The sequence below is a fragment of the Sphaerodactylus townsendi genome, linkage group LG09 (assembly GCF_021028975.2).
Source record: "Sphaerodactylus townsendi isolate TG3544 linkage group LG09, MPM_Stown_v2.3, whole genome shotgun sequence".
NCBI lineage: Eukaryota > Metazoa > Chordata > Lepidosauria > Squamata > Sphaerodactylidae > Sphaerodactylus > Sphaerodactylus townsendi.
In genome coordinates this window covers 9,248,209-9,264,811 of record NC_059433.1, presented here as the reverse complement: position 1 = coordinate 9,264,811, position 16,603 = coordinate 9,248,209, and the positions used below count along the sequence as shown (strand labels likewise).

At 43.0% G+C, this 16,603-nt stretch overlaps 1 protein-coding gene across 1 annotated transcript; it reads right to left on the bottom strand.

The window, feature by feature from the left end:
* Nucleotides 1-14,506: 14,506 nt before the first annotated feature.
* On the bottom strand, nt 14,507-16,084 carry LOC125439170 (cofilin-1-like). Its single transcript, XM_048508107.1, is given in 2 exon segments — nt 14,507-15,057; nt 15,972-16,084. Coding segments are annotated over 2 exon segments (501 nt in total). The 5' UTR covers nt 16,011-16,084; the 3' UTR covers nt 14,507-14,595.
* Nucleotides 16,085-16,603: the final 519 nt, after the last annotated feature.

Sequence of the window (16,603 nt, the reverse complement as noted above, 5' to 3'; positions counted from 1 at the left end):
GCTTTTCCCCACAGCATGCTCACTTAGGGGTCTAGTTTCATTTGTGTGAAGTTGCTTGAATGGCTCTCTAGCGTACTGGGACTTGCTCTCACTGGAGTGGAATGTTTCAGAAACTTCGTTGTTCTAGAAACCTACTGAAGTTCTTTTGGAGAACTTTGTTCATGAACTTGTGCTTTAATTAATGCATGGTTTCTAATTAGTTGGACGGCAACATGCAGAATAAGTTGCAGCTTCTGAGAAAGTTCGGTGTCTGAAATACGACTAAATGGCCTCTGATATTTTGAGTTTTCCTAGCCCCCAAATCACAAACATCTGCTTGTTCATGTAGCGACCTTAAATAACAGTGGTGGCGAACCTATGGCACGGGTGCCAGAGATGGCACTCAAAGCCCTCTCTGTGGGCACGCACGCACAGAGTTTGTCATGTAGGGGGGCGAGAAGAACTAAAGTGTGATCCTTTACCTGGGAGTAATGTCAGTTGCTGGCAACGGGGCTTGCTTCTGAGTAAACCCTCCTAGGGTCATGATTCACCCGTTCGAAGAGTTGCATGGTTGCTACACCAAGCTTATTCCCGAGTAACATGTGCCATAGAGCCAACTGTTTTTTCTAAACTGAAACCTCAGTATTCAGGTAAAATTGCTGTGTTGGCACTTTGCAATAAATAAGTGGGTTTGGGGTTGCAATTTGGGCACTCGGTCTTGAAAAGGTTCGCCATCACTGTTATATAAGCTTCTTCAGATTCACCAGGTTTCTATTTCCTCTGGTGAAAACAAGCCCCCTCAGGGATAAAGTTGTGTTTGGGCAAAACATATTCTTCATTTCCTCCCCCCTAGGATTAGGTCAAGGCTGTATTATCCTTTTTTGCTGCAAAAATGAAGAAGTTGAAAATCTGCTCTACTTTGGACCCGATAGAATAAATTAGGGAGCATATTTAGTTCTCTCCTGCCGCCTCATACCATTTAGTGGCAAGTCTATTACCTGGATAAGTTCTACTTGCAGGTAGAACATCCAGCAGGCTGATTGAAGTCATAGACTTTTGGTGAGGAACTTTGCCATTTTCTGCTGTTTATTGCTCTCTCGCAAGCCACAAAGGAAAAACTGGAGACCTTTGCAAAACATCCGACAACACGTTGCAGTTGTGTATTTGCCACTTGTCCCCAGGTGCCACTCTTCTGGTCATATGGGGGGCACAAAATCAGCATCCCATGTGACCAGGAAGCCGGCAGTGGGAGGGCGGAGCTGGGCGCTCTCGACTCTGACCATGTTGATGACACAGGGGTGGGGTCAAGGCACTCTAAGAAGAGGAGGCAGAAGGACTTCCGCCCCTCTCACTGCTGCTGGGTGCCCTCAACCCTGCCCATGTTGATGACCCATGGGCATGGTCGATGACACATGGAAACTTCCTGCTGCCTTGTCATCTCCAAGTGCCCTCGACCCCACCCATGTTGCCATCAACATGGGCAGGGTCTAGGGTCCCCGGCTCCTCCCCCACTCCCCCCTCAGTGCCCCTGCTGGCTGGGCTCCCAGCGGCAGCCAGCAGTCCCTTATGCCCTCCCCTCCGGGCAGGCCAGAAGAAACTGCAGTACCCGGCTTTGGAGAGCTGCTTTTATAAGCACTGAGACCAGGGGTGCTTGGGGAGCAGAGGGGGACAGCTGGGCTCCCTAGACCCTGCCCATGTCGATGATGACATGGGCGGGGTTGGAGTGTTTGGCAACGATGAGGATGCAGGAAGTCCTGCTGCCTCCTTGTCTTTGAGCGCTTTCAACCCCACCCATGTGTCATCAACATGGTCAGGGTCAAGGGCACCCGGCAGCAGTGAGGGGGCAGAGCCCCACCCCCAGGCAGGGGGGGCAGGCATCCAGAGACAATTTGTCTCCAGGCACCATATACCTCTTGTATGCCTTTGCCATGTTGTGATGAAAAGCAGGATGACCATAATGGTTGAAACAAGTGTATTAACAGCTAACAACATGAACTATTAGAAATGTTTTAACAGCTGACCAAAACCTCTCAGTCTTAACTCTCCCAGGTCTCAGTCCCAGCTCCACTGATCTTCCTGGGTCTCTTAACTCCACCCGTCAACTCAAACTCTTAAAGACATAATATCACAACTCCTACACTGCTCACTTCATTAAAAGGCTTCTGATATACAGCCCAGTTCTGATTAAAATGGGAAACAACTGCCACTTCAGTAATTACTTGGAGAACCCCAAGTGTCACTAATTTTATCTGATACTTTTATCATTATAAGGGGGCCTGAACCCATCAAGGGGAAGCATGATCTCGAAATAAAATTACAAATAAATTGATAAATAAATAAAATGAGAAAGATATGCAAATGTAAAGTGCTGTCAAGTTAGAACCAACCTATGATGATCCCAGCCAAACTTGGCAAGAACTCCTATATCCTTTGAATGATCTGTTAAAGTCTGATGTAGCCTGGCATTGGGGTTCATATCAAATATAGTTATTTACAAAAGTAAAACAACTGTTAACCAATGTGCTTGTGACTACCACTCTGTGACAGGGCGGGAAACTGGGGAGTGCCCCAAAGGCAGTGCGCTCCTGCGGCCACGTGCGTGGGAGGCTGCCACACTGCCTTCTGGGGCGCTCCCCTGTTTCCCACCCTGTCTACAAAGTGAAGGAAACCGGAGTGCACCCAAAGGAGCCAGTGCTCTCCCACTGTGGCCCGTAATGTGGGAGGCTGCTGCACTGCCTAAAGGGGAGGCTCCCCTGAGGCCCTCCCTGTGACAATGGTGAGGAGCAGGGAAGCCCCCAAGAGAGGGGCAGTCATAGGCAGCCTTCCAAAAATCAAGGATAGTTTAAAAAAACCATGGGACATGGGGACAAATTGGTTTTTTTTAAAAGTAGGGACTGTCCTTAAAAGTGGGATAATCCTGGTCACCTTATTACTATGATGTCAACCATCCCACTGTTGTCTGAGCTGATGCAAGTAGATATGGCCTCAGTGGAGTACTTCTTCAAAAACATGGTGGTGAAATGAAACCAGAGGCATATTGTTCCAGAATGCTCACTGACACAGAAATTCAACATGCTCACACTGAGAAACAATGTTTAGCAGCAATTTGGACTTGTGAATGTTTTTTCCAAACATCTCTTTGGTTTGTCTTCCTTTCAACTTTTAACTGACCTCAAACCACCAGTGCCACTGATGAAATGCAAAAATGTGGATCAAGTTCCAATGAGCTTAGTGGTGGGATTCAAATCATTCAACAACCCAAATAATTCTGATTGAGTGGTGGTGGTGGTGGGAGGGTATGCGAAAGAAAGTCCTAAAATATATCCATCCACAAAAAGCAGTCCGGGCATTTTGAAGATGGTGGGAGCAGCAGCCCAAGATCCACCACACTGCAGGCACACAGTAGGAGCAGCGTAGGGATGGGGAGCTTAGATCGGGTTGGGCTCCAACCCTGAGCCTGCATAGAGAGGGCAGTATGTGGACACAATGGAGATAGAATTACAAAAGAAGAAGGATATTAATATGTATGTCAATCCTTGCCGGGCCTGGGGATAGGGCAGTATAAAAATCTAAATAATAATAATAATAATAAATAAATAACAATTAGTGACAAAGTCACCGTATGTCGGCTGCCAAGGCCACCCTACCAAACATTGTTAATTCGATACATCATGGTCCTGAATGTGGGAAGTGTCCGTGTGATGTAATACAAAGTCAGCATATTGATCTTGTTTTGCTGTAATATAACTGTTTTGTATCAATAATATAATAATAATAATAATAATATGAAAATAATAATAATAATAATAATAATAATAATAATAATAATAATAATAATCAATCCAAAACCTTTTCAGAACATTAGACACCGAGCCAGGAGACATACATTCCAAGTACAAAACAGGATCGTTGTTGATTTATATGTCCATAGCAGAACAAGTTAAAAATGTTGTAACTGCTTTAGAAATTTATACAGTGAGAGGTTGTTCCAATAGCTTAGACATTTTAGTTTGTCCTGAGAGAAACATATTCTAGAGGTGGTAAAAGCTCCCAAGATCGAGTTCTAATATCCATTATCACTCGAACAGTAAAGAAGCAGGATATATGAGGGATTGAGTCCATAGTGTTGAGACAGTACTGACAACAATACTCACTTTGTGGGATGTTCAGAAAGCGACTGACGAAGATGGACAGGGGAATGAGTTGCACCTTGCTCTTGTCATGACCCATCTGCACTTATAATTAATAGCTGTTCTAAATATACAGCAGGGCTGGATTTCGGGTGATCCCCAAGGGTATGGGGAACGAGGCTTTGTAACCTCCGGAGATTGGTATTCCTGGTGGGTACGGTCGATCTTTAGATGATAGTAAATTTCCATGGCTGATACGCATGAAGAGACTCCATGAGAAACCCAAAGGAGAATTTTCTTTTTCAATATGGAGCCACCACTTCAAAAGCTGAAGCTCCCTCATTTCTAGCAAAGATAAACTTTTTGGATCTGCACAGAAGCATAGACGCAGCCCAAACTTAAATGTTACAGGCCATGCCCTAGTTTCTAATAAATGTTGCCCTGATTCCAGACAGGATGTGTATTTATATCAATGTATTGTCCAGAACCCCACAGGGATAGGGCAGTATAAAAATCTAAATAATAATAGCCAATAATATGTAACAATTGGCTAGGCAGAATCACCATATGTCAGCTGCCAAAGGCCACTTCCTACTCATCTGCATTATTAAGTGATACATCCACATAGTCCTAGATGCTTGGGAAGTGTCAAGTGTGATGTAATACAAAATCCAACATATTGATCTTTGTTTTGCTGTGTATAACTGTTTACATATCAATAATAATAATAATAATATGTAATAATAATAATAATAATAATAATAATATGTATGTAATAATAATAATAATAATCAATCCAAAACCTTTACGTAGACATAAACCAGAGGTACCATACATTCCAAATTACAAAAAAACAGGATCATTCTATTTATATATCATACTTAGAACATGGATTAAAAATGTTGTAACTACTTTAGAAATTTATACATTGGGCTATTTCAATAGCTTAGACATTTTTAGTTTGTCTAGAGAAACATAAATTCTAGAGGTGGTAAAGCTCCCAGATCAGTTCTAATATCATTATACCTCGAACAGTAAAACGGGATGGGGATTGAGTCCATAGTGTTGAGACAATTACTGACAACAATGCTCACTTTGTGTGGGATGTTCAGAAAACGACAGCAGAGATGGACAGAGATGAGTTGCACCTTACTCTTATCATGACCCCATCTGCACTTATAATTAACAAGCTGTTCTAAATATACAGCAGGGCTAGATTCCAGCGGTGATCCCCAAGGTATAGAGGGAACAGGGCTTTGTGCAGCACTCAGGAGAGGTGGTATTCCCTGGTCGTACAGTCCCGATCTTTAGATGATGAGTAGAATTCCATGGCGGTAAACATATGAGAGACTCCCACTTAGAAACCCAAAGAGGAGAGATTTCTTTTTTTTCAATATGGAATACACCACTTCAAAGCTGAAGCTCCCTCATTTCTATGAAGATAAAACTTTTGGATCTGCACAGAAGCATAGACATTAAACTTAAATGTTACAGGCCAGTACCCTGGTTCCTGTAAATGTTGCCCTGATTCCAGACAGGATGTGTATTTATATCAATGTGTGTAGCTTTCAGAGCCAAAGATTCAGCTGCTGGATTTGTGGTGAGTTTTCAGGTTGTGTAGCAAGTGGAGTGTGGAGTGAGATCTTGCTTATTTCCTAACAGCCTGTTACACGCTCCCTCTGTGATACACCTCTGAAGATGCCAGCCACAGATGCAGGTGAAACGTTAGGAACAAGATCCACCACACCACGGCCACACAGCCTTGAAAACCCACCAGAACCAACTGTATGTATATCCTTTGCTTCTGCATGCTGCTGTTGTAACTTCACTCCACATATTCCTGCTGCAGGTGTGCCCAATTTATTTTTCACACCCTTTTAATCCCTTGTTATGCTTGATGCCTTTTAAACAAACCCAGTATAAAAATAATGGCTAAAAATAAGTTATTTTTAATATGCAACATCCAGCATGATTGAAAGGTGAAACGGCACAAAAAATGAATACATGGTTCCTTTTTTTTTTAGAGAGAGAGAACTAGAAGCGGGAAGGAAATAGAGATGAAACATACCACTGGTGCCAGGGTGTGTGGTGGGATTGGAAGTGCATTGGGGCAAGAAATCTGGTCCTGACACACTTCCTCTTTGCGGCACGCCAAGAGAGGAGGGACATTGGGGCAAAATATCTTGTCCCGATGTGTTTCCTCTTTGCTGTGCACTGAGAGAGGAGGCGCATTGGGGCAAGATTTCTTGTCCTGGTGCACTTACTCTTGCCCTGTGCATTCTTCTTGCTTTACTCAGGGGACGTGAGGGGACTACTAGTGTGACTTTTCACCCCAGAGTGAGGCAAGAGTAGGGAACAGCTGGCAGTGGGTAATCGGCCACAGACTTTTAATTAATAATTGGGGTGATAAGGTATTTATGAGGCATTTTGATTGGTCATGTTATATATAAACTAGCGGGCCCGGCCACGCATTGCTGTGGCAATTGTCCTTCTCATCACAGTCCGCAACCCACAAAGATGTCCATGCAGGTCCAATGATCCCCAGCATAGCCTTTTGGGGTGGTCAAATGGAATCCCTCTTTCCCTCTTCAATGCACATCGTTATATGGTGCTGTCTTGTTTTTTTTTAATATAAGGTAACCCTTTCCATTCCAAAATGGAACTGTCCAGAGTGTGAATCCCGCTGTCCATGAGGGTGGTTGACATGCACAGTCCTGGCTTGGGTAAGGCAGAACTGGGGCAAGCAGGCTATCCCAGTCAGGCAGCAGAGGCAGGGTGGTGAGGTGCTCAGATTGAGGCCAGCTCCCTGGGTTCTTAAAGGGCCACATGCAAAAGAAGTGGAGCTGGTAGTGTTGGTTCGTCCTGTTACCCAGCTTTCACAGGTTGTGCACTTATTTCTAATCTCCACCAGCTGCTAAGAGTGTAACAGCACACAACTATTTTAAAGTAGCAGTAGGAGAAATAACAAACGGCCAGCGCAATGCAGAGCGGAGGCTAAGAGTAAGGATCTTTTTAGACTATGTATACATAGAAATGGCTTAGAAGCAATATCTACAGAGAATTCACAAAGACCAAATTACAGGTTTCCAAATGTTTTATATATAAATTTTGGTTGCAAACAATCCACACAGTAAGAAGTCAAGGGAGCACATACACAGTTCCTAGGATATAAACAGGGAGGAGAGGTGATAGGTGGGAGGATGAGTGCAGGGGAGTTGGGGGGGGGGAAGCAAGGGACTATACATTACCTAGATTCCAGCTGGGAAGGAGGTCTTGTAGCCAAGAAGGCAAGGATTTAAAATGCCCAGCATACAAGTCCAAATGAGAAGAGAGCGATATAAGCTCGTCTCAACCTTAATAGACCAAAGAGAGAGGTACAAGGCTGAGTGACCAGGGCACACTGGAGTTGGGGTGCTCAGTACTTTTATACCCTTTTGCCCAGGTAGGGGTGGGAACAAGTGAGTTTTAGGAAATTCTCTGGAACTTCCCATGCTGGTCTTGCTGGCTTGAGCTAATCAAATGCTTATCTATTGTTCTAAGTACCCGGGACAATGTAGTCAATTGATTTTAGATTAAATCAGGAAGCACCAGAGATAGCTTTTATGCAGAAGTAACTCTTTGGAGAAGCCTCCCACGCAGGTTATTCAAATTTTGCTGAGGCTTGTGATTAGGGAGGGGATTGATTGGTTCAGGGAGATTGTATCAATAAGAGTTAGGGAAATGCAAAGGAAGCAACCATTTGTTGCAAGAACCATTTTTCTGAAAAGGTGTGAGAGTGAAATGTGAAAGTGGCTAATCCAGATGCCAAGGGGAGGCTTTTTTTTGAGGTGTCTATTGTATGAAAGTAAGTTCAGTGGGGTATTAGTAATCAAGATCATGTCCATAGTTAATGGGGAGCTTCCAGATAATTTACCTGGGTAACTCACAAAATCTAATCAAACAGATTGTTTTGCCTTGAGGCTTGCTCTCAAGATTTGGACGCTCTGCTATCCACCCATTCAAACATGAAACCGGCATTTTACAGCACATAGCATGAAAAACGAAAATATGTAAATCCAATCAATGTTCATAAGGCAGGAATTAAAACAAAGGAGACGGGGTTAGACTCCTTTCTAAAAACCAAAATTTCTCCCTGTTTTTTTTTTCATTTACAGGGTGGGGGGGGGAGGGGTGCAGCTTCTCAGCGCCTGTCCATTGATGGGGGCCCCGTTTCTGCCTCTGAAGGAGTTTTGCATGGCAGCAGAAGCCACCAGAGCAAAGGGAGGGGGCCATTTCAAAAGGACCCTCCAGCAACACAGTTCGGGAAAGTGCAGGAGACCAAAATAACCATTGCTATTAAGTGGGGCCGACTCCAGGGCAGAAACATGACAGCCACACTGCAGCACTGGGGCTGTGCAAAACTTCTGATTTCATCGGGGCATTTCCCCATGTGCGACAGAGGGGGCAATTTTGGCGTACAAAATCGGCCTTTGATTTGAGATCCCGAATGAAGTTAGATTTCAAGGTAGATGAAGCTCAAGGGTTGACTCCAGCCCTTCCCATCTTTTCAAAAGGTCAAGTAACACATAGAATGCACTCAGCTTGCTGGGGGTTAGCACTAGTAGATGGATGGGGAGAGGCAATAGCGGCAACCCACCTCATAAAAACAAAGTCTGTTTAGTAAAATGCCCATATGTAGTCTTAGCCCATGGGTCAGTATTGACGGAGTGTTTGCACAGCCGGACTAACTTTACCTTTAAAATCATGAATGCTGCTTGGATTGCCTGTTTCCAGTTACCCTATTCTATATCTGTGCAAAGGGAGTTGAGACTTTGGGGGGAAATAGGTAAAATGGGCCTTCAGCACTTTTTTATTTTAGGGGATGTACCCTATAAACAACAGTGGTACTGGTGTTAAGCACGTTCCTGATGAGAGCCTTTTAAGATTCTTCGTTACCCTTATCCATTCTTTTGAGGGGAAGCCAGAAAATTGGTGACTCATAATGATGCGTGGAGTTTTCTCTGCCAGAACTGAGCTTTCATTTGTCCACTGCTGAAAAATGTGCTCCATCTGGAAGGTTTGCTTTGATATTTGCTAGAGGAAGAGCCTTACCTTCTCAATGGTGAGCCACGTTAAAGTGATCACAGAGAGTGCATCTTTAGCTCTATATTTACTTCTTCCTCTGTTTACCCAGGATCATGACACCTGATGCTCTTTCCCATGGGGGGGGCAACATGAGCACGAAACAACCTTTCCACAGATACAGAGAATCGTCCACTGAGCTTCACCAAACCTGCATTAGTCGCTTTTAAATCCACAGCAACCAAAATTTATGGCGAACTTCGAGGAGAAAAAAAAAGTAGGAGGCCAGCCGTTGTAAAGGGCTTGATAAAATACCAAAAGTGCTCATTACATTTCCAGTTAGTTTTTTCCCTGCTGTTATGACGTCAATTTCATGATTGTTTAAGGTCTGCTTGTACATCTGCTTTTACAACATGCTTGGTAAGGAATACCAGCTCAACAACAAAAAAAGCCCATTGCCTACATTTGGTTCCCCATGGAGAAGCAGCACAGAATTTTTATGCTCTTTTTTGTAACATGGGTTTTATTTGACAAATATAGCACAAATTATACTTTCTTTGCCTCAATCTGACTCTTTCTCTCTGTTCTGGATTCAAATGCCGTTTCTTCATGCACCCCTGCCATCTCTCTGCGTCTGGATAGGTTAACTTTCACTAAGATCTCTGAGCTAGTACAGAACAATCTCTGGTCTTTTATTCACCTTTGGTCTGCTTCAGACAGAGTGTGAATTCTGTCCTGGTTCGAAACTGGCAAAAACTGCCCCCCCCCAGTTCATGGGTCCCTAATATCATCGGGACCCATTATTGAGATCATAGGTCCTAATACCATCAGGACCCACTGCCTCTCTCTCCTTTTTAGGAGGATTAGGTTTAGGTGAGATGCCATCTTAGGATAACTGCTGTTTTATTATATTTATGGAGGCTCTATATGATGATTTTATGTATGGTTTTATGTTGTACACTGCCCAGAGCCCTTTGGGGATGGGGCGGTATATTAAGTTAAATGAATGGATAGATAGATAGATAGATAGATAGATAGATAGATAGATAGATAGATAGATAGATAGATAGATAGATAGATAGATAGATAGATAGATAGATAGATAGATAGATAGATAGATAGATAGATAGATAGATAGATAGATAGATAGATAGATAGATAGATAGATAAACGTGTGTTCTTCTGCATCTTGGGCACTCACCTCATCCCTGACTACAGAAGCCCCATCATTTCTGAAGGCTTTTTTCGCTATGCAAGGGAGGGGAGGGGAGGGGAGGGGAGGGGGCCCGGCATCTGGACATGGCCCACCCACCCTAGTGGAGGGAGGGGAAGGGAAGGGAGGAGTGGCATGCAAGGGAGGGGAGGGAGTGAGGGATGTCATGCAAGGGAGGGGAGGGACTTTTCCACCATGACTTTGGGGTTCCCCTGCTTCTCCCCCCACCCTCTCCCTGTCCAAACGACAAGTCTTCTTCCCAGTAGTCTGTGAAGCTTGATGCCACCTGATGGCTGAAGAGGAGCAAAAGAAGGAGGGGGAGGAGGAGAGCCAAATGCACAAAAAGCTCAGAGAAACCTCATGGGAAAGGATACCGCTATGGAGTCAGTAGGGTGCTAAAGGCCTCTATCTGATCCCAGTTTTCAGCTGCTGTGCTCCAGGGTCTGCCTTGGATGAAATGCTATTACTTAACAGCAGATGGAGAGGGGCAGATGATTAAGCAACGTGCTATTCTATCTCCGGTTCCTTAACTTGGGTATCCAATTCTGGGGTGGGAAGTGCCTGGATATCAGTGGGATATAATACCATGGAGTCCACCCTCCAATGCCACTTTCTTTTAACCTCCTTGTTCTTAAACTGAAGTGTTGAGCACTAAAACCATGAAGCTTAAACAAGACCCATAAGTAAAACACCTTCCTTCATCTCTTCTCTGCAGCCTCTTAGAAGCAAGCCACAAAATAAGTATGTTGAGAGTCAGAGTCCACTATGGTCCTTCACACATGCAGAATAATGCATTTTCAATCCACTTTCACAATTGTTTGCAAGTGGATTTTGCTATTTCGCACAGTAAAATCCAGCTGCAAAGTGCATTGAAAGTGGATTGAAATGAAGTCTGAAAGGGATGTTGGTACAAATCCTTATTTTAACGGTAATAATTAGTAATGTTTCCAAAACTTTTTTTTTGAGATACCTTTGGTTAAAACTACAGACACTTCTTTTGGCACTAGAAGATGTATTTATGTGAGTCACCAATCATGCTTCAATCAATTTATTGTTATGGTCATTGACCAAACAAACAATACTCACATATATTGCCAAAATACATCAGAAGACCCTATGCAACAAAAAATTCAGTTTAAAATATATCAGTCCAAAACTTAAAATTACACATTTTCAAAAATTTACAATTTAAAAGAAATACGATACGAGCCTGCTTAGTTTGGTATAGCTTGCAGCACCATTACTACTTTTAATATATTTTTAAATATTTTATTAAAAATTTTACAAGATTCATTTCTCTTGGCTCAAAGTGACTTACACATTCAAATTTGCAACTCCAGAAATGCTTGTAGTCTACACTCCATTAAAATACCCCGCAAATAAACGATCTTGCTGCATCTTCTAAAACATCTGGAGTTATCCCCTTTTGCCTGAACCACAGTCAGGCCTAAGGAAAAATTATAATAATAAGCCAAAGAGATACCCTGACTAATGGCTGTTATCCAGCAATGGTCACAGCTAATACCTTTAACAAGTGTCAAGGGATGTGAAGAATCTGCTAGCATTTTCAGTGAAGGTCTCTGTGTGAGATACGATTGTTCTTTACTTCCTTATAAGTTCTCCAGGTGCCTAGGAATTTTCTGCTGCCAATGTATGGAAGATCCTTTAAAGCTTCAGCATTAAAAATACTTTTGTCATCTCCCAATATTCCCCAGCTACTTCACATGTTGCGCAATCTACAAATTCACGTTGAATGTCACTTTGAGGGAAAATCTGGTGGAAACCCTAAATATTAAACCCTACAAGTTTTCAGGGCAGGAATGAGTTTATACATTATGAGTACATAGCAGAGTAAAATTGTTCAGACTAACTGTGGCCCCTTCCACACATGCAGAATAATGCACTTTCAATCCACTTTCAATGTACTTTGAAGCTGTGCGGAATAGCAAAATCCATTCTCAAACATATCCCAGTTCTCAATGAAAAGGGATATCAAGCTAATTGTCTGTCTAGTGCTAAATAATCTCTTCCTTTAGTTTTTAGTAGCTAGTCAAGTAAGCTCATGTTTAGCATTCATAGGTTAATCCAGCGTTTCTCTTCTATTAACAAGGTTAAACCAGTGAAATTATTCATGTAAATGAGCATGGATAAAAAGAAGGCTTTCTTACTTATGGCTGGGGTGAACTTTCCAGTGAAAGAACAGATGGGCAACATCTGAATATTTTCGAAAGAGTTGGTAGGCACACAAATAGAGTAGCATTGAACAGTGTGAAATATGTGAACAAACTTCTTTGAACAGGATGGTCTTTTGAGGTGATATGAGAATTCCACCTGTGGTGTGACAGCTTATGCATGCAAATTATTGTTTGATTCTATGTGTGAATTGGCTCTTTGAGCTAATGAAAATCAGTACCACTTTCCAAGGTTGAGGATATTGTGAAAAAGGTGTTGCACTTCCCCCCACAACAGTTGGTTGCTTGGTTTCCACAAGGTATTCTGTAAAAAAAAATGTATGAAAGGTACATTTTAATGTGCAATTAAGTACTTGAACACTCAATTGCCCTGGCTATTGCTGTTCAGTCATTTTGCTTCTGAACTCTCCTGTAATGTGTGCTACACAGTCAACTGACTTCTTTTGAATTGGGGGAAGGGGAAAACTTTGGAAGAACCTTTAAACGTTTCCGTAGAATTCCCTGCATTTTTTGGAAGCCAAAACACATTTTCTAATAAGTAGTAGTAGTAGTAGTAGTAGTAGTAGAAGAAGAAGAAGAAGAAGAAGAAGAAGAAGAAGAAGAAGAAGAAGAAGAAGAAGAAGAAGAAGAAGAAGAAGAAGAAGAAGAAGAAGAAGAAGAAGAGTTTGGATTTATATCCCCCCTTTCTCTCCTGCAGGAGACTCAAAGGGGCTTACAATCTCCTTGCCCTTCCCCCCTCACAACAAACACCCTGTGAGGTGGGTGGGGCTGAGAGAGCTCCAAGGAGCTGTGACTAGCCCAAGGTCACCCTGCTGGCGTGTGTGGGAGTGCACAAGCTAATCTGAATTCCCCAGATAAGCCTCCACAGCTCAGGCGGCAGAGCTGGGAATAAAACCCGGTTCCTCCAGAATAGATACAGAAGCTCTTAACCTCCTACGCCACTGAATGATACTCTTTTTGTCTTTCTATTTCTTGAAGTAAAGTTTCAGCTGGGTTGGTGTAGTGGTTAAGAATGACCAGATTCTCATCTGGAGAGCAGGGGTCTGATTCCCCATTCCTACACATGAAGCTTGCTAGGTCACTTTGGGCTAGTCACAGTTCTCTCAGAATTCTCTCTGCCTCACCTAAGTGTCTCTTGTGGAGAAGGGAAGGCCATTGTAGATTCCTTAAGGTAGAGAATAGCAGGGTATAAAAACAACTTTTTTGCTGGGTCAGAGTTTACTGCAGCTGGATTTTAGGGGCAACCCCACAGGATTTTCTTTCTTTTTTTGCAATATTTTTTTTTAATTGAAGAGCATTTAATGGTGCTGCTTCCATATTTTGTTAAGTTTCACTGGGTGGGGCACTTCCACCCCCCCCCCAACATTGAGATGGGCGCAAATTTTCTCCACACTATCTCATTTATACATTGTACTACAAACAAGCATAAAGCCTCTATGGCAGATTGGGGGAGGGGTGTTGGTTGGGGAGGGGAAGGGAAGGGAATACAGCTGCCATTTGACATGTTTTTCCAAACACACACAGAGAAACCAATAAAAAATTTTTACACACCGAGCAAGATGGACTGGTTTTTGGAATGAGGAGGGGCCCACAGACCTCCTGCTCTTCAGATATCTTCTCCCCTTGAAGCCTTGGCCAAAAGAAGAGAAGAGTCCTGGTTGAGGTGGTCCCATGGCTGGAATGGAGAAAGCAAATGGTCCCACAGGGTGAAGGAGGCACAGCCAAGGACTGGGGCCCAGAGGAATGTCACCTTAAAGACTGGGCCTGGAAGGGAGTGGAGGAAGTGTGAAAGAAAGAGCTGTAGATGGTTTGGCATGTTTCAACAGCAGCTGCAAGGTTGGGGGCACCTGCCCTTACAGGAGGGGAGCACCAGATGGAAGCGCAAAAAAAGAGTTATGAAGAAAGCGCAAAGAGAACTGGAACGTAACTAGAGGAGGAGCCCACCCACCAACCCAAAAACGATAGCACAGGGCCATTAACATGGAAGCTCTGGAGACACTGGCACAACAGGGGAGGGGGCTCACAAGGGCTTGCCCTCCAAGCTGACACTGGCATTGGTGCCCAATTTCTCTGCCAGGGTGCAGCGGTCCTTCACTTCTTCATAGCAATTTGCTTGCATCTCGTGCTAGATCCCTGTAAGTTTCTTCTTGATGGCATCCTTAGAACTGGCATAAATCATCTTGTTCTTGAGGGGGGCACACTCAGGCGCCCAGAAGATGAAGACAAGGTCTTCCTTTTTGCTCTCGTTGGTCTTGTAGGTGGCATCATAGAGGGCGTAGCAGCGGTCACAGCCAGGCAGCATTTTGACAAAATGCAGGTACGGATCATTGATGGTGTCACCGACATCTCCCACCAGATTCTCCTTTCCCTCCTCTAGGATGATGGTCTTCTTGTCTTCTCTCAGGCAGAACAGCACAGCCTTCTTGCGCTTTTTGACTTCCTCTGGGGTGTAAGCCTTGCATGCTTTCATGTCATTGAAGACCTTGATGACGCTGAAAGTACCGGTACTTTCAGAACTACAGCTTTCCCCTAATTTATTGAGATTATTCTTTTACTTGACAGCTGCAGCCAGAATGTTAGTAGCTGCCAGATGGAAAACACCAGCGATACCAACCCTAGAGGAATGGGAACATAAAGTACAGGAGATGACATCAAGAGACATTTATGAACGCACAACGCTTAAAGAAAATGGAGTCACCTACAACCGTTCATCGATATGAGGAGACATATATATATATTTGATCTAACTTGGGATAATTATATAATGAACAAATATGATCTTTTAAAGATTTTAAAAACAGAAATGAGAAAAGTATTTATTTAGTTAGGCTACAAAAAAAAAGAATGGGTGAAAAGTGCTTCAATTGACCTCTTCATGGTAACATACAGATGGAACCTTTGTAAAAAGTAAGAATAAGGGTGAGAATACAGTGAAACGATTTGCCAATATGCAATTAGAACTATGAAATTTAAGGGGTAATGGGGGAAGTCTATTTAAATTTCTTTATTTTATTTCAGCTATGTATAAATGTAAACTTAGATTAGAGGAAATAGGACCTTCTGTAGTTGGTAGAGATGGGACTGGAAATTTAATAGAGTAAGTAGTTAATATCAAATAAAATGACCTAGCTTATGAATAGAAATGGGACCGAATTAGCAAAGGAATAATACCAGTGCAAAAGAATTACCTAAAGGGTGGACAACCCTAATAATGATATAGTTTTCAAATAAAGCATATATGTGGAAATATTTGGTTAGTCATATTACTACTTACAAGTAAAGTTAAATGTTTTTTCTTTTTTGTTTATATGTAAATGTGACTATGTGTATATATGTTTTATGTTTCTGTATTATATTAAACCGTATATTTAATAAAAATATTATTTAAAAAAAGACCTTGATGACGCCATCAGAAACAGCTACGGCAGATGCCATGATGCTGTATATGGCTGAGGGAGGAAGGAGGAACAGGCGATTAGATAAGGCGGTGGAGGTCCCTTCTACAGCTTGCTCCTCTGTACATTGACTTTCTGGGTGAAGGAGACTTCAACTCAGTCTGCGCATCAACGGAGGCCTGAAAGGAACCACAGCCCCCAACCCCACAGGATGTTCAAGGCAAGAGAGATTCAGAGGCGGTTTGCCATTACCTGCCTCTGTCACAATCCTGATATTCCCCAGAGGTCTCTGATCCAAATTCTTGCCAGGGTAAAGGCTGAGAGTGTGTGACTGGATCAAAATCAATCAGTAAACTTCCAGTGGGGATTTAAACCTGTGGTTTTTTCTGGGTCCTAATCCAATACCTTAATCACTCAGGGCTAGATTGGAGATAGGGTGAAGGGGCAGGTGCCCTGGGTGGCAAGCAAAGGGGAGGATGGCAGGAGGTGGAGGAGGCTGCTAGGTGGTAGGGGGAAGGGAGAAGGAGACCCCAAGAGTTCAAGCTCTTGGTAAGACAGAAGCTGCAGCTTTTAGTTGGGCGAGACTATGGGAAGCAAAGAGGAAGGAAGAACTAAATGTTCCTCAGAAGATGT